The 25,547-nt window shown below is 46.6% G+C and overlaps 1 protein-coding gene across 4 annotated transcripts in view; it reads right to left on the bottom strand.

The window, feature by feature from the left end:
- Positions 1-4,441: 4,441 nt before the first annotated feature.
- LAMA3 (laminin subunit alpha 3) overlaps positions 4,442-25,547 on the bottom strand; it is a 242,513-nt gene continuing 221,407 nt past the window's right edge. For 3 of the 4 annotated variants that reach the window (XM_060119677.1, XM_060119678.1, XM_060119679.1), the window contains 10 exons: positions 24,054-24,185; positions 23,078-23,231; positions 18,819-18,988; positions 14,475-14,658; positions 12,132-12,272; positions 9,365-9,524; positions 9,119-9,249; positions 7,235-7,328; positions 5,874-5,993; positions 4,443-4,876 (listed from right to left, as the gene is read on the bottom strand). In XM_060119677.1, coding sequence (XP_059975660.1) covers positions 4,731-4,876; positions 5,874-5,993; positions 7,235-7,328; positions 9,119-9,249; positions 9,365-9,524; positions 12,132-12,272; positions 14,475-14,658; positions 18,819-18,988; positions 23,078-23,231; positions 24,054-24,185 — 1,432 coding nt within the window. In that variant the 3' untranslated portion in view covers positions 4,443-4,730. Of the gene's footprint in view, positions 4,877-5,873; positions 5,994-7,234; positions 7,329-9,118; positions 9,250-9,364; positions 9,525-12,131; positions 12,273-14,474; positions 14,659-18,818; positions 18,989-23,077; positions 23,232-24,053; positions 24,186-25,547 lie in introns of all 4 variants that reach the window. The other variant, XM_060119680.1, reaches the window with a different exon arrangement.

Raw genomic sequence — 25,547 nt, 5'->3', positions numbered from 1 at the left:
AGTGTTCTTAACAGTGGTAAAATTAACAATGATATTCTCCCAACATTCTTACATCTATCATCTCAGTTAATGCTGAGAGAAGACCTCTGAAGTAAAAGACTTAATTTTTTTTTTTTTTTTTTTTTTTTTTTTTTGCGGTACGCGGGCATCTCACTGCTGTGGCCTCTCCCATTGTGGAGCACAGGCTCCGGACGCGCAGGCTCAGCGGCCGTGGCTCACAGGCCCAGCAGCTCTGCGGCATGTGGGATCTTCCTGGACCGGGGCACGAACCCGTGTCCCCTGCATCGGCAGGCGGACTCTCAACCACTGCGCCACCAGAGAAGCCCAAAGACTTAATTTTTTATCCCTCAAACTTCTAGAATATTCGAAACCACATGACAAAAAGCTTGCATGCTTGAAATGCAACTGGAATTATAGGACCAAGGGAACGAGAAGTAGCTCAGAGCCAAGTGATTTCCAAGAGCAAAGGTTTTTCCTGAAGGTGGAGGTGGCTTTCCTTAGGGGCTTTGCTCTTATGGAGGGGAAGTGGGACGAGATGGATGACAAGGGAACAGTGCAGCAGGAGACAAATCCTTCTGGGGTCTGGTCTTGTCAGGAGCTATCACAGCGGCAGCTGGACTTTTTGGTCCAGAAAGCTGCCCCGAAGTCCCATGAGACACTTTCTTCCCTGTCAGGGGCCTGGCCCTCACCACGGACATTGTAAAAACATGACATTAAGGATCTCATTTTGTTGACAGCACTGCAGTTGAATGCTAGATAACGCAGTCACTTATTTTCCAGAATATAGACTTTATTTCTGAGGAAGCATATTTCCTGTAGGAATACTAAATTCCTACTGAGATTTGCCTTTGGAATGGACAACACACCAAGCTACATCACCAGACACCCAGCTCCATTATGACTGTCCAGGAATGCATGCTCCCTGAATATGGAACGATGCGTTACTGATTAATTAGCAAAAGCCTTTTGAGCCAGGGGTGGTTTAATCAGTAAGTGTGTGCTGAGCTATCATGTGCACGCATGAAGACTGAAGTTCCAGCCTTTCCCCCCTGAAACTCCCAAGCCTCATTTTATCAAGGACTCAGTGTAGAGCAAAATAAACCACACATTCAAAATTTATGGGAAATAAAACCTTCTGGCAATGGAAAGGTACGCTTTACATTCTGGGGTCATAGAACTCTTCATGAGCCAAGGAGAAAAAAAAAAAGCATTTTCAGTAAATAGTATTCATCATCTCAGGACCCTGCCCTTTACTCTGGGAGAATAATTGTTTCTCACTCTGAGAATGATTAACAGGGATATTCCAATTCTCTCTCTGCCTTCCATACAAAGGCATGAGGACATTATGCTAGAATTTTTATGCTGAGAAGTTATATTGTTTGGCAAATTAAGCAAATTAAGAATACATGACACACCTGTCACCTACCACCACTGTTATTACCATAATCACTCATGTTAAGAAAAACGAGTTCCTGTTTTGGATTTCTACTGGGGGGCAGGGTGACGGGAGGGATGGGGACTTGAGCTTTTGCCCCGGAAATTTTGCCTGAGCAAATCCTTATGAACGTTTCAATCACAAAGAAAGCAAACTTACAAGGTGGAGGAGGAAGAAGCTGCTACGGCTGAGGTTTGGCGGCTGCTCAGGGAGCACAGTCCACTCTTCCAAGCCTCCGAGGAGTGCCTTGCTCCTTTCCGGAAGGACTGAACTGCTCCCTCCCTTAAGGCATTTTGCGGAATCACCCATCAAAGCCCATCAGCTGCCCCTGCATTTCCAGGTGGTGTGCATTTGGTCAGATGAGCCTGGAGCGTGGCGGATCCGTGTGAGCTGACTTGATCCAAACACTGCTCCCTGTTTTGAAGACCATGAGCTGACCTTGGTGAGTTTATATTTAGTGATGTCAGGGGCTAAAGTCAGTTAAAAAAAGATTTGAATGTAAGGGGATAGAACCTTTTAGGAAGCAATTTGACAATAGCTAACAACAAATATAAAAAGGTTCATGTATTTTGACTTAGTAGTTTTACTTCTAAGAATTTATCCTAAGAAAATAAGTAAGTTTACATTCCAGGACTTATTCATTATGGTGTTGCTTATAATTGCAAAAATTTGAAACGACCCAGTTGCCTAATAATTGGAGGTTGGTTAAATATATTATAATAAATTCATCTGATGGCATGTTCCACAAAGACTTGGGAAACACCATATAGTTTTAAAAAACATAAAAAGTAACATTTACAGTATAACTGTCATTTTGTAAGGAACTATACATGCATTTAGAATCGAATAACAGACATGTAACCAAATTCAAATAGAATTCTGAGTGATGAGATTATGGGTGATTTTATAATTTTTCTATAACCGATATTTATACCATTTGTATTCAGTATCATAATGTTATTTGAAAATGGTTCCACTCATATGCTGGCTTTAAGTTCTCATTCCTGAGAGAGAACCTGGCCTTTCTGGGGCTAGCATGGACCCACCCAAAGTTGGAATTAGTAAAAAGAGAACCGGGGAGCTGGAAGAGAGGGGAGTGAATGTGGTGGGAATGGCAGAATTTGGGGTTCTTTACAGGGCAGCACTGGGCAGGGTTGGTGGGAGGGAGAAAGGTGCTGACTCAAAGTTCTCTGTGGGGAAGTGAGGTGACTTCCTTTCTGGGAGGATGGGAAGGTCAGCATGTTCTTCCCGGGGCCGCCGTCCTCTGACATTGGGTTATCATGAGTGTGGCAAAAACCCAACCGCCCTACATCCTGAGGAATGGGGTCAAGAGGTGAAGGAGGCAGCCCATGAAGGCACACGATTGCTCCATAGTCCCTGGGTGCCCCTGAAGTGACTGTCACCTCGGGAGATGTGAGTTGATTTTCTCACAATCCAGGCCCCACTCGCCTGGACCAGAATGACACCAACTGTGGAGGCGTCATGAACGGGTCAGGGTCAACCACCGGTGATCCTGCTGACCCCTAAGCCTCTCACCCCAAGGTCAGCCCAATTTGTGATAGGCTGTGAGCCAGGAGGAAGATAATAGCGATGATATTTATATGCACTTCACGGTTTACACATAATTCCCGTGAGGGTCCAGGTGGGGAGCTGTAGCATTCCTTTCAGAGAACAGACATTTACAATCTGAGAAGAGCCACGCTGAGGGCTCTGGGTCTCAAACTCCATCTGTGACACCCTCTGCTGCCTTCTGGTGGCTGGGATTATATTCAGCAAACGCAGAGGGACAGCTGTTCTTTCAGCCAACACAAAATGGAGGGAAGAGCAGTGGTATTAATGAAGACTCAACTGCCCCTTTAAAATGAATCTGGGAAGTACTCATGAATAACTCTGTAGATTCACTTAAGTCAACACCAGGAACCCGGAACAGAGAATCAGCCATTTAGTGTAGACCTGCCAAAGGCAGGTGAAATGGATGTTCTTCACACAGACTCAGGGTCTGGGTGGTCATCACCTGGTTGAATTTTCATTTGAAAATCAATGATTTTGGAAAGCACATGACTTAAGGTCATGAAATTCAGCCTCTGACCCAGCATAGCATCCCTAAAGCCCACCAACCAGCCTCTGTTGAATACCCCCTGTGATGGGGACCTTGCTACCTGTCCAGGAGAACGGTTCATGTTTGCATAGGTATGGCAGGTAGAAAGCATGCCCACGAGACTGCAGTGTGAGGGTCATAAAAGAGCACTGGCTTGAAGGGAACGTGCCTCAGTTTCCCTCCTGGAGGTGGAGGGCAGGTAGCTGTAAGAATACCACATAGGATTACTACATCCAAATTTTAGAATTGTTGTTTTAATCCTGATGAGCAAATGCTATGTAGGAGATACAGAAGGGCTTGGATAGCCTTCTTTGCTAGTGAGAGTGGTGCTGGGTAATAATATTGGTCTAGTACATGGTTCATTATTTTGTAGATAAAACTAGATTCCTACTTCCCATTGACTTCTGTTAGCTTCTCATGCAAAGCTTTAATTATAGTATATACAGTACATCCATCTCAGCTCCTCTACTAGACAGTTTTTGCCCTCAAGGAATTGATAATCATAATCTAGACTTAGTTGGTAGCAGACTGTATGTGGGAAGCCAAGTGGAGTTACAGGTTCATTTATTCACTTTGTTACTTACTATTTTATGAATAGTATGTGTCTCCCCGATTGGATTGCATATTCCTTGACTGTAGATCCAACATTGAGCACACACAGTACCTCACCAGCATGTGCTTGGTAATTATTTGTAGAAAACTGCATTGTACATAGCACATTGAACAGGTGCTGAAGAATTAATACAATTAAAAATGACCAGCAAGCCAATCGTTTTATGTGAATAAAACATCATAATTTGAAGAGTACACTGCATTTATTTAACCCCATAAATTATAACATCTTAACACATGTAAAACTTTTGTATTTTTAAAGTGCTTTGAAAGATATTTATTTTTTTAACAAGTGGAAAATAATGTTCTTTAAAAGACATCAAACTTTTAGTGGAAAATGATATTACCAGAAGCATGTAAGGATTTGTTCATCCTCTTCAAGAAATGGGATTTTTATGTAAAATATATATGTAGCACTGAATGCCAAAATGATGGGTATGTGTGGTTGGAATTAAAAATGAGATTTGCTAATAAACCCATCGGGATGGTGTCTTAAGTCAAGAATGACCTTGAGAGGGGAGAGGGAGGGGCGTTGGGTAATCAGTGCTTCCGGAGGTGAACTTCCCTGCCTTGTGATGGGTTTAGTTAGTGGTCAGGACAGCCATTGAGACTCACAGTCCCCCGAACTTCTGCAGCTTCAGTGACAGGGACAGGAATGTGGTTGACTTGAATATTCTTCAGGCAGCCAAAAAAGGATTTCGACACGGGAAGCTTCAGGGTTTTCAAAGTAGCTGAAAGGCAAAAGGAGAGGCATTTGATGGCTCATTCATACTGTCAAGTGAATGCACTCCGTTAAGAAAAGGTCTTGGGCTTCCCTGGTGGCACAGTGGTTGAGAGTCTGCCTGCCGATGCAGGGGACATGGGTTTGTGCCCCGGTCTGGGAAGATCCCACATGCCCCGGAGCGGCTGGGCCTGTGAGCCATGGCCACTGAGCCTGCGCGTCCGGAGCCTGTGCTCCGCAATGGGAGAGGCCACAACAGTGAGAGGCCTGCGTACCGCAAAAAAAAAAAAAAAAAAAAAAGAAAAAAAAGAAACGGAAGAAACAGTCTTATTAGAGCTAAAGGGACCCAGGCTCTCAGTCCACCCAGTCCTCTCCTGCTTTAAGCAGGCACCCAGCACACCCCCTGCTGTGAAAGGTCAGCCACAAGGCTACTCTGCACATCCTTCAGAGAAGGAGATTCCACAGCCCAAATCAATAGATAATGACTCTGAACTCTAGTGCTTTTCATGGGTCATGGAAGACCTATAACATTAACAACCAGACCATTTGGAGGCACATAAATCAACGAAGGCTGACAAGGCTCTTTCCAGGCAAAATTCCATTCTTGAACTTGACTCCATCTCACCCTGCCTGATTCCCCCACAAAGCTTAATAAGTCACCAAAACTAAGTGCCTGGAGGGGAGAGACCAGTTTCTCAGGCCCTTTTCTGATTCTTTATGATATCAGGCTTCTAGGTTCATGCAGCCTCTTAGGAGAGGCTTATAAATTATAGGCTTGGGACAAGAGGAAGCAGCAGCCACGTGGCCTGGGCTGCTGGGAAACGTTCTGTTGCTGGCAGTCGGGTTTCCCCACAAGCTGGAGAAAGAGTCTCACTGTCTACACGGTCCAGCCAATGGCTGCCCTGCTGATAACCCAACAAATGTGATGCCCCCACCCATGGGTTAAGATGGAGATGTTAAGAGTTGACATGGGACAACATGGGTGTAGAAGTCAGCACAGGAGTTACCTGGGACACCTCCAATGTGCAGATGCTCCCGCGTGCGGGCAGTGGGGACGGGGTGCCGTCCAGCGGTGGAACTATAGTCTGCGTCCAGTTTCAGGTGCAGGATGTGCTGTTTTATGGTGACTGCAGGGAAAGAAAGCAGGTCAGGTCTATCACCTGAGAGCCCTGCCCACTGTATAATGTCTACACCGTGCATCATCATTGGCTTCTTTCTCACTCACTCCTGTTGGACCTGAGGGAGCGTGGCTCGCAGGAATTCCGTCAACCTAAACACAAATTCAACTAATTTCTCCCCGCCAGGTGCTGTTTAGGTGCTTCCACATATATTACAGAATTTAATCCTTAAAATGAATCTGTGAGGAAGATATCATCACTCTCGTTTCTCAGATAAGAGACTGTGACCCTCAATCATTGAGGAGCTTGGCAACATGGCTTGGTTATAAATTAAACAAGTTGGGATTCAAGCCCTGGTTTCCTGTCTCCAGAGGCCAGGGCTTATTTCACATGATCTCTGGTTCCTTCCAAGAAGACACTGACTGACTGCTGAAAACAGACTCCAAAGACAGTGGCTTTTGACCCTCCCAAATAAAACTCCTCCAGCGTCAACAATCTTAACCAACTGCAATGCAGTTAGCTTTCAAATTAGCCAAGAGGCAGCTACTTTTAACAAAAGATATTTTAGCCAGTGCAGGTTAATATATCTCCAAACGTGTATGCTCAAGTTATTCCTAAAATAGCAGATTCGACTTGAGAGTTTATGCCTGTTCCCCATCAAGTGGTTTGTCTAAATCGTTGGCATTAATATTAAATGTTGTTGAAAAAAACAACCCAACAATGAACTTTACCGATAGTAAGAGCAAATATTTACTGAGCACTTAGTACGTACTGGACACTGCTAAGCACTTCACACACATTATCCCATTCATTTTCACAACCTTGGGAGGTGTACACTATTTTTACCTCCATTGTACAGATGAGAAAACTGAAGATAAAGAGAAACTAAGTAGCTTGCCCAAGGTCTCACAGGGCTGGAACTTAGACCTGACCTGTGTTCTCTTTGACTTCAGAGCCAAAATCTCAATCACAATGTTATGCTACCTTGAAAACAAACATAGCTTATCAGTTTGCTGGGTTCCACCCCCCCCAAAAAAAAAACCTCAGTGTGTTATGGAGAACTGGAGCCATGAATTACATAAATACGACTGGAGTTGAGAATAGACATGTTCCCAGCACCTTAACCTGGTGGGCTGACCCTGGTCAGACGCTAATGGATGGATGAACTGAGGGAGCGTTTGGGATGTTCGAGTCCAGATGGAAAGGGAGACTGTTTCCGTCTGTGAACAATAGGCTACTGGACGTCATACCTGTCACTGAGTGCCACTGTCCGTCACACAGAGATTGCTTTGGTGTGACCGATGTCAGGATCCCACCTGCCTCACTGCCCACAGAGGCCGTGACCTGAAACACACATGCATTTTCCTATTTCCTTCAGAAAGGCAGGTGGAGCCCACTTCCTGCCATCTTCCCTTCCCAGCCCTTGCACCCTGACCGCCCAAGAGCACTTGAAATATGGGTACACCCTCCCGCACCAGGTGACCATAGAGGGACTAAGGCTTTGCAGAAATCTCTCTGTTGCACCCCTTTCCAGGCAAGCAAGCTGCAAACCCAGGGCCTGGCCTGAAGTTACTGCCAAAGGTAAGGAGCCTTTCCCACCAACTCCCTACCCCAGTCCCATCAGGCCCGACTCAAAGGTTACTGATTAGCATTGAAGAGCTGCCTTAGTTAGTAGCGTGTGACAGTAGCTATGTTGAGGAGGACGTGTACAATTTGGAAGGCAAAAACGTTGGCTGAGGCCTACATCCAGCTGCAGGGGGCAGCCAATTATAATAATTCCACGAACGCAGGACTTCAAGAGGGTTCTCGTCCAAGGAATTCAGCAAGCTAACTGACTGGGCATGTGTCAGGGGTCAGGCACTCAACGTGCTGTTGTGCAGAATCCCGCATTCCCACTCTGGGCCAGGATTCTCCAGGGGCTGAATCAAGGTCAATGAAATGAGAGGACTAAAATAAGCATGTTGATAAATAATTTACATCTAATTTGCATGTAAGCAGACAGTGCAGCCTTTTCTCCGGCAATTTTCAAGCTAAACGGTGTCACAGCTGTTAGGAAGGTTATCAGGTCTTGATTTCGTTTTGGGGGGATTATTTCCTATCCAGAAGCTCTCACCAAAGACGCTCCCCAACACCTCCCCTGAAAAGTCAGCTTTGTCTGAACCACCGTTAAGCGTAGTTCTTTGCTTCTCGGGCCCGCAAGAGGCCTGCTCAGACTTAAAGCTGTAACTTAAATAAAAAGTGTCCAAGAGTTTTGACTACTGGATTTTATTCTGAGAGTTTTCCCTCACATTCAATAAACTGGAAGGATGAAGGTAAAAGAAAATGCTATATTATCAATCTCTGCTTTAAGGCCTTAACTAAGAGAGACTTCCTGGAAGGATTTGGTTTGAAAGAGCTTGTTTTGAAAAGGAAAGAGATTAAAAGTTGGTGGTGAACATAAGATATTGAGTAGGCCTGTGAGCAATGGGAAAGATGGAGCAGCAAAAGCACATGGCTGAAGAAGGAAGCCATGAAAAGCTAAAGGAAGGCTTGGGGGGAGACCCTGTGGCCAGCTTGGCTGCAGGGACCAGAAGGGCTTGGTGAGCTGTGTAGAGAGGATAAAGGGAATCTGAAACTGACCCAGCGGATGTGGGGCAGGGACAAGGGTGTGACATGGTGTAGACGGCTGGTGAGAAAATCCATCCCATGAATTCTGGTGCTGCCCTTATAAATAAAAGTAGAGGTGTGACAAGTGTGAAGGGGAGGTGAGAAAAATGAACATTTATTGAGTATATGGTAGCTTCTCTTCTCTTGACAAAAGCCCTTAAATATAAGCATCATTCTCCACATTGTAAAGATAAAGAAATTGAGTCTGAGAGAGGTTAGGTAACTTCCCAAGGGCCCTATAACTAAATGGTGGAGCTGGAATTCAGCCCAGCTTGTTTGAATTTGCCCAATTTTAAAGATGAAGAACAGAAAACATGATGACCAAATTACTTAAGGAAAAGGGTAAGTTAGCCCTGAAGTCAGGCCTCTTAAATACAAGATTGGATTCCACTCTCTACCATAACTCCACCTACTATGGTCTCCAGAAGTGGAATCTGGTTCTCATATAAATTCACACACCCTTCCCATGTCATCTGACAGCTACACACCTTTCCTGCCTCCATATAAACACATAAGTGCTCCCCGGGTTGACTTCCGATGTGAATTAGAATTCCAGTGAGACTTCTCGGGCGAATGCTGAAAACAAGCTTAAATTCTGGCCCCAAAAGCACGGAGTTAGCTTTCAAAACAAAAATAAACAAATAATAGTTTAAACATCATAATTCCAAAAAAAGGATAAGAGTTCTTCAGAATCAAAGCTATAAAGATATAAAGTCTTCCAAACTGCTCCTTACCTAGGATGACATGACCTCCTTCTTGAGAAAAATAGATGCCTTTCTCCAAAGAGCCATCCAAACAGGGAGACACCCCAAAGCTTGCAGAAGCCGTGTCCAGGGGTTTCAAATCCAGCTGAAAGTTCCTCAGGCATCCCACAAAGCTGTTTTGGGGGAGGGTCTGCAACCAAGCAGAAGAGAAAGCAAACTGTATTACCCACAACTCCCAGAAATCCATGCGCAGCCAAGGTTAAGGGCAGGGGCAGTTGTCCAAAAAAGGAGGAAGGAGGGGGATTCATCCATCCTGCTTCCAAGAGTCAGGTGGGCCTGACTGGCTCCATTTTGGCTCCCTCCACGGCGCCAAAAAACCCAGATACCAGGTGTTTGGTGGGTGGTCGAAGTTTGAAGGTGCCACCAAACCAAGGGCAGGGGCAGTGGAGATGGCTACCTAGCATGGAAACAAGAATACAGAGGGTGACTTGACCCTGGGCCACAGTCAGAGCTGCAACAGGGGATATTTCCACCTTGCTGTTCACAGATCTCACCATCTCTTTGCAGGTACAAAATACTTCTTAGGGTTTCATGAGCCCGTGTGATAGCTTAATGCAGGGCGGCTGGCTGAAAAAAGAGGCCAAAACATTCCTAAAATAATGAAGTGTAAAAAAGCTCCCTAGGGCTTCCCTGGTGGCGTAGTGGTTGAGAGTCCGCCTGCCGATGCAGGAGACGCGGGTTTGTGCCCCGGTCCGGGAGGATCCCGCGTGCTGCGGAGTGGCTGGGCCCGTGAGCCATGGCCGCTGAGCCTGAGCGTCCAGAGCCTGTGCTCCGCAACGGGAGAGGCCACAACAGTGAGAGGCCTGCATACCGCAAAAAAAAAAAAAAAAAAAAAAAGCTCCCTACACTGTTGGGCCCAGTGCACCATCAACAAATCATGAATGTCACAGGGTTAAGATCAGACACAGGGTGCGGGATCAGGGGGCTTGCGTGGAGCCCCCATGGCTGCCTAGAGCTGGCCTGAGGCTCAGGGATGAGCTTCTGGGGTTCTCTGATCCCTTACATTATATACCAGATGTCTTTGTATTTTCCTGGAGAAAGGGGCTATAGCTTTCATGAAATTCTCAAAAAAGTTAATAAATCACTGAACAAAATCCCTCTACTCTCTTCTGGAGTAAATGCCTTTAGGACTCTAGAATCGTACACGATGGATGCAAGACATGATAATTTAAAGGGAATCTAGTGGTATTATAGATGCATGTGGTGTCAGCGTCAACAATAAAGTACTGATTGGGGCCCCTAAGAAATGTTAGTTTCTTCAGATTTGCCATCATGTATAACAAAGAGTCTGTATCTGACACCACGCTCCGGCTCTCCAGTTCACGTCATAACCCAACACGGAATCACCAAAGACTGGCTGCAGGTTTTGGTATTTGGAGGCAGCCACTGGTTGATTGGATGTCGCCTGCCCTTTGAAAGGATATGGAGGAGGGTATTCAGTGGTTTGCACCCTTGGGTTGAAGGAAGGCTGCGAATAGGACCTTGCTTGTAAAGGATGTTGTAAATGGGGCGCTACTGATTGTCTCAGATTTTAGGATGTTGAGTGTGATTTACCCAAGTCAAAAGAGCACCCAGGGCTTCCCTGGTGGCGCAGTGGTTGAGAGTCCGCCTGCCAATGCAGGGGACACAGGTTCATGCCCCGGTCCAGGAGGATCCCACGTGCCACGGAGCGGCTGGGCCCGTGAGCCATGGCCACTGAGCCTGCGCGTCCGGAGCCTGTGCTCCGCAATGGGAGAGGCCACAGCAATGAGAGGCCCGTGTACCACAAAAAAAAAACAAAAAAAAAAACAGAGCACCCAAATTGTGCCCCTGGATCACTACCCCATCCTGTGATTTCTCTGAGAGGGAAAAAGGTACAGAGGTTGCAGAGAAGCAAACACTGAGTATCCTCTTGAGCAATTATTAATATGTTATACGTTATATATGCATTAGAGACCATAATACATATACTATACTATGTTATATATTATTTATGATACATATATAAAAGTTATTACATACAACAAAGTAAAACAGTACTTTGACTTGCTGGAGCTTTGGCCCAAACCACAGTGCAAAACTCAAGTGGGCCAGGCTGAGCCCTGTGGAGACACCAAGGTCAAGGCCAGGTTAGCCTGACCGCCTAGAATCCACGCTGGCAGAAGTGACCTGCTTTGATTACGTCCATTTCTGGCCCAGATTTGAGTCTCGGCCCTTCCCCCCAGCTGCTAGCGCACATCACACCAGAATGGGCACCAGCGGAGTGGGAAGGGGCAGGAGGGGCTCAGCGCCTGGCAGCGCATTTGGAGGAGGACAGTTCCTGGGCCGGAGCTGTTGACGGGCCATCTTCACTTTGTGGGCAAAAAAGGCAAATCTGGGAGAAGAGTGACAGGCGGGTTCAGCCACGCCAAGTAATCAGGGGCAGTGAGCCCTCTGGCCACGTGGAGAAGACAGGGGGAGGGCACCCACAGAACGCCACCCTGGGGCCACGGTCCCACCGGAGCCTTTGAACCTGACAGATCCTGGTACGCACCCCTCCTTCTTGGGGACAGACAGACTTGTGACTTTCTCCTTAGCCCAAATTTTCCCCAAGTTTGGTTCTTGAGATAATTTTATTTCAGTCACCAAATAACATTAAAATACAGATTCAGTTATTAAAATAATTTAAAGTATTTTGATATCCTTGAATATATGGTATAGTTATAAAGCTTATAGGGAGACTTGTTCTTATCTGTGGCTCTGAAGCATAACTATTTACCTTTGGTTTCCCTGATGGAGACGATCCCAGGTAAACTGGTCCTCTGAGGCTGACGGTGGAAGTTCCAGGCAAACTTCCCTCCCGGGCCCTCAGACCATCCACAACCAAGCGCCCCCTTTCTCCATCTTGCCCAAATGCCACCTTAAGGATAAAGAAAATACGTTAATCGTATTCTTACCTTTGACAACTGGCATTGTAGTTTATTAGTGGTCACAGGAAAGTTTTTTTAAGTTTTTCGGTCCCCTCAAGTACCTTTGAAAAATCAGAGTTTTCTCCACAGTGTCATCATCATCATCATTTTGTGAGATTATGTCAGATATTAAACAGAGTAAGCTTAAAACATGAACTAAAAAAAGATTTCTCAAAAGTGAACAAAAATATATAAGTGACTGGAAACTTATACAAAAGATAAATAACTGAAGAACCAAAGGATCATAGATAAACAGACATCCATGCAACAGAGAGGAAGGAAGAGAGTGTACAGAGCTGAGACGGGAGAAAGTCACATGCTCCTCTGAGCAGGGGTCCTGGAGCAAGGGGCCAATGGCTACTCCTCTTCCAACAAGAGGATCAAGTGTTTTAAACTCTTTGCTAAAAGTCGGGATCCCTGGGCTCTGGTGTGGACTCTGCCACCTCATGGCTACGAGACTATTCACTAATGACTCCCCAGTGTAGATGCCCAGCTGTGACCTCTGGCCTCTACTATCTACGGACACCTGGGCTTGAATGTCTGATAGGCAGCTCAAGCGCAGGATGTTGACAACAGAGCTCCCACTCTTGCCTAGCGACACCCACCTCCTGCCCATCTTCTCCCTCTCAGTAAAGGTTCCACTATTGACCCAATCACTGGTCCCAAATCACAGGACTTGATGTTGACTCCTCTCTTTCCATCAGCCAACCCTCTTGGCTCTGCCTTTAGAACACATCCTGGGTGGTCTACTCTCTCCCCCTCTACCTCAGCCTCTTGAACCAAAGGCAATAGCATCCATCTGGTTTACTTACTTCTATTTTTACTCCCTTTTAGACACTTTAGCTAAAGAGGGTTTTGAAAATATCAATCTGTTTGTGTAACGCTTTTTTAGTTTTAGACTCTCTAAAAGCTTCAGAGACTCAGAATAAAATCCCAAATCCTCACCTTGGCCTTCAATGCTTAAATGACCTGGGCCTCCCCCACTCTTTTTTTTTTTTATTTTTTATTTATTTATGGCTGCGTTGGGTCTTCGTTGCTGTGCATGGGCTTTCTCTAGTCGTTGCGAGTGGGGGCTACTCTTCATTGTGGTGCGCTGGCTTCTCATTGCGGTGGCTTCTCTTGTTACAGAGCATGGGCTCTAGGCATATGAGCTTCAGTAGTTGTGGCTCACGGGCTCTAGAGCACAGGCTCAGTAGTTGTGGCGCACGGGCTTAGTTGCTTCGCGGCATGTGGGATCTTCCTGGACAAGGGCTTGAACCCGTGTCCCCTGCATTGGCAGGTGGATTCTTAACCACTGTGCCAGCAGGGAAGTCCCCCTGCCTCACTCTTGAATCCCACTTCTTATCCTTTCTGTTCTGTTCATTCAGCTAATTCCTAACTTAGGGTCTTTGTACTTGCTGTTCCCTCTGCCTGGAAATCCTTCCTATAACTTTATATGATTGTCATCTCTTGGAGGAGGCCTTCTTTTACTGTGCTATTTGAAACAGTCTCCCTACTTGGCCACTTCCTTACCTTGCTTTAGTGTTTTCTCAAAGCAGTAGCTGACATTATGTTGGGGATTTTTTTGTTTATGTGCTCCAGGATGGCAGCTTATTACATATTTGTTGAATGACTGAGTGAGTGTAACTTATCAAGTCACTTAAGTTTTCTGAGTTCCAATTCCCTCATCAGAAAAAAAAAATATATAGGTCCCTTCTTGCCTTAAACTGTATTTCTTTAACCCTGGGATGCCTTCAGGCAAGAGCTGAGATGCTAGGGATGTGGGTGCTTACACCTGGGCTACAGAGAAGGCATTCCAGACTCACAGGGGGCCTGGAGACTGGAAACTGTCCTGAAGGAGAGAAATGGTCCAGGGAGCAAAGGGTGGGAATAGGCAAGGGGAGTGGTGCAGCCCAGGGAGGTGCATGGGGGGTTGGGGGTGGCGGGTAAAGAAGCAGGGAGGAAAGTCTGTTTTGGCATTTAGGATGTCATCCACACACGGCATGTGCAGGAGTCTCTGGGGCTGAGGCGCTGGGGCGCTCAGTGCCTCTGACCCCATGAGCTCTCCCAGTGCTTGTGCCCTCTTGTCGGGAAGAATGCTGAGACTCCCGTCTTCAGCTATTCAGCAGTGAACTTGGCCCCAGCAGAGGTTCTAGGACAGCCCCAGCTCTCACCGTGTGCCACTTCCCGTCACTGTACTTCTCTTTGCTTTTGAGCTTCAGTTGTTTCCCTCCTGCCCCCAGTGCAAAGACCAGACGTCCTTTCGAAAGATAAAGAGCCATAAAGGAGTTCTTAGTGCCTGTGTAAAACACGAGCCCTCTGGACGCCGTTGTCTGCAAGTCCACAGCAAACTGTGACCTGTGGGGAAAAGAAAGCAAAAGGCGAAGATGGAAAATAAGAGGTTTTTAGTGTTTCTTCAAATCTCCACAGCTGGGAGAGACAGTGAGGGACAAAACCCTACAACCTCATTATTTAAATGAATAAACTAAGGCACTTCTTGATCAAACGGCCCATCTCTTTGGGAATTTTTAAAAGCCATTGTATTTCAGCTGCTAAAAGTTTTGTTGTATAATTTCCTTACCATATTGGGAGATAAGAGGAAGTTTTATGACAAACTCAGCTAGTGGCGTTAAGTCCCAGCACATGGCAAGAAGGAAGATGCCTTACTTTAAAAAAAAATCTACATTTTAGGGCTTCCCTGGTGGCACCGTGGTTGAGAGTCCGCCTGCCGATGCAGGGGACACGGGTTCGTGCCCTGGTCCGGGAAGATCCCACATGCTGCGGAGCGGCTGGGCCCGTGAGCCATGGCCGCTGGGCCTGCGCGTCCGGAGCCTGTGCTCCGCAATGGGAGAGGCCACAACAGTGAGAGGCCCGCATACCAAAAAAAAAAAAAAAAAATCTACATTTTAGAAAATTATGGTAAAATATACCAAACATAAAGTTTACCATCTTAACCATTTTTAAGAGTACAGTTCAGTAGTGTTAAGTACCTTCACACTGTTGTGCAGCCAATCTCCGGAACTCTTTTCGTCTTGTAAAACTGAAACTCTCTACACATTAAACAACAACTCTGCATTCTCTCCTCCCACCAGCACCTGGTAACCACCATTCTGCTTTCTGCCTCTATCAATTTGACTATTCTAGGTGCTTCATAGAAGTGGAATCACACAGTATTTGTCTTTTTTGCAACTGGCTTATTTCACCAAGCAGCCTCGATTGTTAAACCCAGTGAATATGCTTTCTACTTTGTATACATGCAGGGAGAGGAAAGTCGTGAGGAGAAGTCGGGGGACAACTTGAATAACAAGGATTTGATTTAAGCATCAGGTAAGCATTTTCCTCCCATAAGACATATTTAACACAGTGGCACAGAAGTCCAGATCCACCTACCCTAACGTTTCTCGGACCTTAATACCTCATCTATGGTGGAACAGGAATTAAGCAAGCATCATGCAGTAAAAGCAGAGAGTGAAAGTTAATATTCCTTTGCATGATGGTTACATATCATAGGTACATGTGGCTAAGCAAGCTTTACTTTCTATGAAAACTCACATCCATCCATCCATCCATCCATTTATTCATTCATTCAACAAATATTTAATGAGTGGGCTGTATGTACAAGGCACCATGGTGGGCACTAGGAACGCAGCAATGGATGGTTCATTCTTTGAGTGGTTTGTGGTGTGTAGGTGCCTGAGGGGGTGCCTAAAAGTGTACTGGGAAAAGGTAATGGGAGATATGGGTGTCAATAGGCTACCATCAGGGACTTCCCTGGTGGTCCAGTGGTTAAGTCTCTGTGCTACCACTGCAGGGGGCATGGGTTCCATCCCTGGTTGGGGAACTAAGTTTCTGCATGCCACATGGCGCAGCCAAAAAAAGAAAAAAAAAAAAAGGCTGTCATCACCCATTCCTTGTGGTTTGTGTCCAAGTGCACACCAGACAGAGGGCAGGAACGGGGTCTATCCTGCTTAAAGCTGTATCCCCAGTGCATGATACACAGGAGGCCCTCAAGAAATAGTTACTGAATTGAATTAAATGGCAAATGGAAAATGCGGAGGCAGAATCAGGAAGTGGAAGAAATAATTACACTGTTACATCTGTTTGCTTTTTAATACCATGAGGCTGGGCAAACACAGACATGCACTTTCATTCTTCAGATCTGCAAGTTTCCTTGAGGGTATAGTTCTTCAAAATGCAAAAGAAATCTATATTTGTGAAATTAAACCAACCCAATGGTGACACGGCTCAGTATTTCTCTTGGTGTAGCTGTGTATTAGTGCGGAGGTTTGGAGAACGAGGGTTAGCCAATTTAAGGAGGACAGTAGAACTTGCTACAGAATGAAAGTACTTTACATATGCGGGCTTGGTTATTAGACTTGACATTTGCTTTCCAGAATTATTTCTTAAAGCAATTTTCTTTCAGAAAAGACTAACTGACTAACACCCAAAAATGACATCAGTAGCTTCAAATCCTGGCATATGACACTGTAGCTATGAGTCTTTATTGCTAGAGGATAGGAGGGAAAGGCAGAGAGCAAAGTAGCATTTTTATACATTCACCATGAGGTTAAAATAGTGGTACAGGGTTTTACAGGAGAGGCCAAAAGTTTCTAGAATAGAAACCAGAATGAGAATAATAGAATAGTCCAAATCTTGCAACATCCTGAAAATATACTCTGGTTGCTACAATACTGGGGACTAAAATAATTTTTAAATTATATTTACTAAGGATTATTTTTTTCCTGCTTTCCTTTAAGAATGTTAGTTTTTCCATTTATCATATATAATTCAGTTTTGGACAGGAAGATGCTGGGGTCGAATCATCAGGAGAAGCCGGTTGACTCACCACAGTGAATGTGCTGAGAGAAGATGTAAGAAAGGGGCCACGGAGGGAGGGGGACGGCAGAGATGGGGGGCCGGAGGGTGGGGAGGCCAGGAAGAGGACAGCGTGGGCAGCATCTGCAGGGAGACTGTTGTCGTTACGGTCATCTTGACCAACAGAGCAGTGATATGGAGTGGAACAGCCCCGGGAGGGGCTGAGAGGGTCACCGCTTCTGCCATCTGTCTGTCTCCGACTAGCACAGTTTTGGCAAATCAGGGATCCCCAGAATTTCCATGGATCTACTGGAGATGCCAGCAGCTGGCCGAGGGTCTCCTTTAGAACTCGGCCCCTCCCCTTTCCAGCCTTCACACCTGCCTGTGAATCATGCACTTGCTTACTGAGTGCACCTCCAAGGGCCAGCTCATTACAAGCAATGACCTCTCCTCCCTGCAAGGGAAACATTATCAACCCCACTTAACTGATGAGAAAACTGAGGTTCGAAGAGGTGTGGCAATTTGCAAAAACATGTGAGACAGGCATAATTATGCCAAGGTTATGGAGAGGAAGCTGAGGCTTAGAAAAGTTGAACAGCAGCCTGCGGCGGCCGTGGAGCTGCAGCTCAGAATTCCCTTCAGGAGACCCTGCTGCAGGGGCACGGCGGCCTGGCAGCCCGCAGCTGCCACACTCTCAGAACCTCAGTGGCACACAGGTGACCCCCAGCCAAGCACCGAGCTCAGCGGCAGAACTAGAGCCGGGCCATCGTGCCCAACGCTGGACTCTTCCACAGGGTGATCTTTGCCTGTGATGCCCACCGGCCTGCCTGACTCCCTTGGAGCTTCCCTGCTGTCTGAGGCTTGTCCCACCCACGCCTGCCTTTCCCTCTCCTTTCCCAGGCCTCAGGCCTGTGTCTCAGCTGAAGGCTCTCCTTGCCAGCTCCTGCTCTCCCCCTTTTATTCTGCACAGGAATAATAACTCCGTTGCACATCTGATCCCATCTTGACCTCTGCATCCCCAGGACCTGAACTGGCCTGTGGCCTGAGGTCACGCAGCCAGCAAGTGGCTGAGTGGGTGGATTGAAAGCCAAGGTCTTAAAGCCAGGTCTTTTGGACCGCTGGGCCATTCTGCCTCTGTAGAGAAGTCGTAAAGGAATTTTGGGCACCTTTTTGTTTATGTCTCCTTCGAATCACATGAAAATGACAAGCCTTGTTTTCCTTTTATTTTTCTGACAGAATTAATATCTCTGCTCATTCCCTCCTCCCCAAAAGAGATGCAACTTGTTAGCACAAAAAATCCAAATGTGTTCTCTAAAAATGATGGATCTGGCACCGAGTCTTCCTAAAAGAATGATTTTCCTCTAACTGTATAATGCAGGAGAAGAAAGGTGATTTATCATAGAAATAAATAGCACCTTTGGAAAGAAACATCAGCCTTATGTTTAGGACGCCGTCAATTCTAAACCAGAGCCGAGCTGATGGCTTCAGCCTCTGAGCAGCACGTGTCCTGTGTGCCTCCCAGTTGCGGGGAGGAAGCAGGCTCGGGCCCCCAGGCTCTGTGTCTCAGGTAGGCCAGCACCTCTTTTCGCAAACGTGGTAGTGCCCCCTTCATTGGTGACAGGTGCCTGCTGTCGTGCTGGCTAGCCTGCCCTAGGGTAGAATCAGATTCTGAGTTGGCTTGGGACAGGAAAATGAAATAATACCTGGGTTTCAGCAACTCCTGGGGAAGCGTGAATAGCAAGTGGCTGGTGGGACTGTCCCCAAACCTGAGGGCTCCGTGGCTGGCCTGGGTCTCTGGAAGTGGTGGGCAAGACTGGGCATCTCCCCTCACCTTCAAGCTCCTTGGGGAGGCAGCTGGCGTGTCACACAATGGCTGTGTGGGAGAGAAACCAAAAAATCAGGACAGCTGATTATCAGGGGCAAGAGTTGGAAAATGCCTATCTTGCTAAGTGCCTTGCTCAGTTTTGACTTTTGATCCTAAGAGCTGAATTCAATAGAGATGAATTCATCCTTGGGGAGGATGCATGTTATTCCCATCCTACACAGGTCTGCTATACGTAGGACCAGTGGATACCCAGAGCACCTCTCCTCCATGGAGCTTCGGAAGAACCACAGTGTCCCTCAGGAGGGCCAGCAGATGGCCAGCGGCACTGAGGCCCACACAGACAGACAGCGGACCTGGAGCCGCCAAGCTGCCATCTCCCCTCCAGGCCATTCACTTGGGCTTTAGCATCAGGGCCATGAAAGAACCCAGAGAACAGGAGGGGACCACAGCCTGTCCCCACTTTCCTCAGAGTTGACCCACACACAGAAGTCTCTCCTGACCTGGACGATGCTTTGAACTTTTTAACAGGAATGAGTTTTAATGCAGAAAAACAAGCATAATAAACATCACATGAGTCTAGAAAAGTTGTTGGAAGGAACTGAGACTCTCCAGCCCTTCCCCCTCTTTTCTCTGCTGCAAAGCCCAGATTTTGATGAGGGGTCCACAGTCCCTCCCATGGGGCTCAGGGCTCAGTGGGGCTCTCCATTCATGGAAGCCAGTGATGGGAATTCTCCCTGCTGGGGATTGGTTCAGGAACGAGCATGTGACACCCTCCTGGCCAATGTGCCTTAAGAGGTGGTCAGGGGGCGGGGCCTCTGAGAAATGTTTCCTTCCAGAATAGAGAGAAAGCCACAGATCTGTGCTTCTGGTGAGGGAACGCCCTGTCCGTAGCCCCGAACTGTGCGGGATGGAGCCGGGATGGAGCCAGGATGGCTATGGGGAAGCAGAGCCCAGTCCCGTGGGCCAGGCCTGCAGCACACTCATCCTCAAGCTGTCCCTTAATGTGACACTATAGATCCCCACAGAGGGTTAAGCCCTAGCAGCTGAAATCTTCCTAACAGATTCAGATTCCTTCAGGATCAGGTTTTCCAACCTGACCAGATTCCTGGATAGGGTGCTTGGGATGCAGACTTAATACCAGTTATCTGCTGAGTGGAGATGTTCCATCACCAGAAAGTTAAGCGAGTTGTTTAAAATCACAGCCAGACCTGGATCCTCCAGGAGCTTCCTGCCGGGGGCTCACACCAGTGGGGCCCACTCCCTCCCTGAAAGATTCTTGTGTGTCAGCAGCAGTAACATCAAGATGAACAGTTTTCATAGACACTCTTGGTACCAACTTCTCCTTAATTCTCTTAATGGCAGCATCATCCTTCAAGGCACCCAGGCCTCACACCTTGGTCATCATGGACACCCTCCTACCTGGCCTCTTGCACGTGCTCTGTGTCCATGTCCTACTGTTCATCTCCGGGACATATTTTGTTTCCATTCCTTCCCTTTCACTCCCAGTCCCTCTACCTGAAAGTCAGGCTGCTGACTGTCTTGCCTGGACCATTCCAGTACTTTGCCAGTTTGATGTTACGTCTGTAGAACTTTCCTAGGCCAAACCATTCCATAGGCTGCTGCCAGTTTATTAGTCTTTAAACATGGCTTAAAGCACTCCTTTCAATGGCTTCACACTGACTACAGAAAAAATGTCAAAATTACATCAGGCCACCTGAGGCTTGTCTGATCCGGCTGCAGCATGGGACTCTGAGCTTACCTCCCCCTGAGCAAGTGCCTATGAAGGGCACATTCTTTGGGGTTCCGTAGCCCTGAGTTTCAATTCTGACTCTACAGTTTACTTACTGGGTGCCCTTGGGCAAATTTTTCTTTTAACCTCTCTGAGACTCAATTTCCTGATGTGTAAAGTTGGCATTCTATTCTGCTCTCACAGGGGTGTGGTGGGAACTGAAAGAGAGAGAGTGAAGGCTTGTGAAGATCAGAGAGGATGCATGCAGAGCATCTACACCTGTGAGTTCCACCACACCCTGCCTCCCAGCTATGGGCTTCTGCTCACGTAGCAACAACATTCACTCATCTAAACTCAACCCATGCTCCAGACCCAGTCTCTGTCTCACCTCCTCCAGAGGAACCCCCCTGATCTCTGTAGCAGGAAAATACCTGGCGTGCCACTCCTGTAGCACGTTTTGTCCCCTTCACTTAGGTTATTAGTGTGCATAATAATGATAACAGCTAATAGTTATTGCACGCCTACCACGTGCCACGCATTTTATATTTATTACCTCATGAACCCTCACAACACCGTGAGATCGTACTGTTCTACATCCTCATTTACGCTGCAGGAAATAGACCCACAGGGAGGTTAGATAATCATTCAAGATCACACACGTAGTAAGTGACAAAGCCAGGAAGTCTGACACCAAAATCCAGTACTTAACCACAAAGCTTGGTTGCCTTGTCTCTGTCATTGGGCTTTTGGAGGCAGAATTAATGTCTTATTCCACCTAATCTGGGGGCTTGCACGGAACAGGGGGAACATTAAATACAGTGTATTCACTGGGGCTCCCACATCAATAGCCCCAGTCCCACTCTCTCTGCTGAGGCCCCCAGAGACACCTGACAGTCTCCCACCAGCTTTCCACGTGGTTGAGGCACCTGTCACTCAATATGCCACAAACTCCACTCATTCTCGTTCCCTCCAAAGGCTTGTCTTTTTCATCTCTTCATAACTGGCTTCTCCCTCCATCCAGATGCCTCAGAATTATATTAACTCCCACCTCTCCCTTGCCGCCCACCTTCAATTATTATATGAGTCTCGTACATTCCATCTTCTATATAGCTTTGAATCCATTCCTTCGCTCCATCTCCACCATCACTGTGCTAATTTAATCTCTCAGTAATTCTCAGCATTACAGGGAAATAAATGAATCTATGACTTCATTCCTGAGGGGGCAGGTCTAAAGGTGTTCTTTTCCTAAGAGTAAAATGACAACCCTTTGGGATTTATGAAATATATTTCTTCTTAAAGCATAAAACACTTCTCTTTATGTACTATCTCTTCATCTCCCCAAATCATTGTGCAGCAGGAGAAATATTGGCAGACAAGCAGCATGTGATTGATGTTAAGTGAAACGTGGGTTGAATGGAAGTGCATTGCTCTCGAGAGGGCCTGGGCTTTGGGGTCAGGCTGCCTGGGTTTGAATTCCAACTCTGCCTTCCATCTGTGGGAGCCTGGGCAAACTGCTCACCTTTCTAAGCCACAGCATCCTTTTCTGTGAGATGTGGCTGGTAATAGTACTTCTCCTATACGGTTACGTGCGGATTTAGTAAGAAAATCCACTTAAAGAGCTCAGCGTGGCACCTGGCACATTGGAGGTATTCAGTGTTATCCATTAATCATATTAATTGTAACCTCAGGTATGCGGAGGTCACATTGTAGACCTCAGGCAGAGCAAGGAATTTTTTAAGTTCTAACCCTGTGTTCAGTGTATGACAAAGCTTGCACTCCTCCAAACAAGGAATTTCCTTTCCTTTCAGCCTCTCTTAGTTCTACACACTAGAATCACCCTGGAGCTTTACAAACTCCTGCTGCTTGGACCTACCCGAAGAGCATCTGACTTAATTGAGTGGAATGCAACCCAAGCATTGGGATTTTAAAAGCTCCCCAGGTGTCTCCAATGTGCAGTCAAGGTCAAGCCACACTGGTCTTGGCAAGGCCTGGGGGCATGTGTATATCTTGTCATAGGATGCAGGCAGAGGAATGTCTGTGGGCAGGAGAAGGGTCATGAGCCCTGTATCCTAGAGACCATCATTGTACTTGCTGGAGACACAGCAGAAGTGTCAAAAGAGCAAGACATCAGCTGCAGACACTGAGAAACCGCAGTCAAGGTTCTATTTGTTCTATGACTGCAAAAATTGTCAGACGTTCAAGATACAAAATAAAAGCTAAAACAAAAACCACTTTGACCTTTTGGTGTAATCCAACTGTTGATGACCCATTATTCCTGGAGGCACTGGCCACCACCAGATCAGGTGACCTACATCCCTCCCTCCCCAACATCTCCGGTGAAGCAGGACTCTCTTATGAGAATCATCTGGAAAGAAGCAAAACCCAGGGTAAGGCTTTTTGATACTCACCTGGTGGATATTGAAAGTCTCGGCTTTGTTAAACCTTGTAGACCCTTTAAGCAACGTTAGAAAAGGTGATTCGTTCAAACTGCAGCCTCCCAGGGACACATCTCTCTTGGTGGATTTACTGGCCAAATCTAGGACTTCGGGACTCTCTGATAATCTGGAATGAGGGCAGAAACGAACGCTGACATGTCAAGGAAGACGCACTAGCGGGGAGGATTTGTTTCAAAACTACACATTCTTACTGTCCTGATCTCTGGGTAAACTTTCATCTCCTCCCCGTACAGGATATCTAGAGGAAACACTAGGCTCACAGTGGATGAGAATGTGCTGTGCCCACCTCTGCCTTCCCTTAAATATCCAGCACCGTGCCTCGCCAGCAGGAGGCCTTGGGAAACTTTTATTGCCTTCAACAGCCAGTGTTGCAGCAAAGCCAGAATATTATAGTTCTTTGGAGTGGGAGCCACATAGAAATATGAAAATGAAATATGCAGAGAGGACAAACACAGACGCTGGATGACCTAGAATGACGGTGAACAAGAGGAAACCTCAGAAGTGAGTTTGTGGGAGGATTTATCTCACTGCATTTCCGTAGGAAAATCTCACGGGTAAATCTGCTTTATCTGATGATTATTGCTGAGCCCTGATGGCAGCTCACAAGCTTGCAACAGGCTGCCTAAGGTTCATGACCAGTCCCGGGCTCTCCCTCTGCCCAGGGTAGAGTTTTGCTCTTATCTAAAAAGGCCATAATCTGAAAGTAAATTTTAATTAAACCTTTTCCAAGGTTGTGTTCCAAGGCTGCTCCTACGAAGGTAGGATGAGCCCAGAAGCTTTCAGTTAGTTTGCTTTTAATGTGTGTATCGTGCCAAAGAGGGCATCTTGAAAGTCAGCGGGATGAGAGCGGCGTGCAGCCCGCCATGACAAGTCCCCTGGGTCGCAGGCCATTCTCATCAGCTGTACGCGCACAGAAAACGGCACCCACCTCTGGATGAAAACGTTGCTGATGCAGCCCTCAAATTGACTCCCGCCCAGACGCAGGGATTGCTGGGAATGTGAAAAGCCTAGCAGCCTTTGGCTATTTTTCAGAGGCTGGTCATCAATGAGGAGCCGGAGCCTAAAAAAAGAGGAGGAAAACAAAACAGGAGTGAGAACAGCTGTGGAAAACGATTCTCGCCAGGTGGGCAACTGAGTGTCTTTGATTTAGACTCAAAATCTTTTACCTGAAATAACTCACTAAACTATTTTTAAAGAGCGTTTAAATTTTTTTCACGTGTTTCTTTTTGCACATAACATTTTTATTAAAGTACTCTACAGGCATACCTTGTTTTATTGTACTTCATTTTAAAAGTATGCTTCGCAGATATTGCGGTTTCTTACAAACTGAACGTCTGTGGCAACCCTGCCTCAAGCAAGTCTATTGACACCATTTTTCCAACAGCATTTGCTTACTCCATGTCTTGGTGTCACATTTTGGTAACTTTCACAATATTTCAAACCCTTCACCAGCAAAAAGATCACAACTCCCTGAAGGCTCAAATGATGGTTAGCATTTTTTAGCAACAAAGTTTTTTTTTTTTTTTTTTGAGGTACGCGGGCCTCTCACTGTGGTGGCCTCTCCCGTTGCGGAGCACAGGCTCCGGATGCGCAGGCTGAGTGGCCATGGCTCACGGGCCCAGCCGCTCTGCGGCATGTGGGATCCTCCCGGACCGGGGCACGAACCTGTGTCCCCTGCATCGGCAGGTGGACTCTCAACCACTGCACCACCAGGGAAGCCCGCAACAAAGTATTTTTTAAGTAAGGTATGTACATCGGGGATTTTTTAAGACATGATGCTACTGCACACTTAATAGACAGTACAGTGTAAATATAACTTTCATATGCACTGGGAAACCAAAAATTTTGTGTGGCTTGCTTTACTGTGACACTTGCTTTATTGTGACATTTGCTTTATTGTGGTGCTCTGGAACCAAACCTGCAGATATCTCCGAGGTGTGCCTATATACGTACAGAAAGCACACATCCTAAGTGCACAGCTCAATGAATCTTTGAAATGTGAAAACACCAACATCGCCAGAAGCAGAACCAGCCAGCACCCCAGGCACCCTGCCTGGGCTCCCTTTCATCTCTAGACTTCCTCCCCTTCCAAGAGTAACCACTATCCTGAATTCTGATAGAATAGACTGATTTTGCTTGCTTCTGAATTTTGTATAAATGAAATCATGGGAGACAAACTCTTTCACGTGTGACCTGTTTCGCTCAGGCTTTAGTGCAAGGTTCATCCGTGTCGTCGTGCACAATTGTAGATCTTTCATTCTCATTCTCCCATTTTGAATGTACCTCAATTTATTTATCCATCCAACTGTTGATTTTTTAAATGAGAAAATTGATATAAAACCAGGAAGGGGCTTCCCTGGTGGCGCAGTGGTTGAGAGTCCGCCTGCCGATGCAGGGGACACGGGTTCGTGCCCCGATCCCG

This window comes from Mesoplodon densirostris, chromosome 15 (genome assembly GCF_025265405.1).
Source record: "Mesoplodon densirostris isolate mMesDen1 chromosome 15, mMesDen1 primary haplotype, whole genome shotgun sequence".
Lineage (NCBI taxonomy): Eukaryota > Metazoa > Chordata > Mammalia > Artiodactyla > Ziphiidae > Mesoplodon > Mesoplodon densirostris.
Note: the sequence above shows the minus strand (reverse complement) of the source record. Positions and strands in the feature narration are given on the sequence as shown.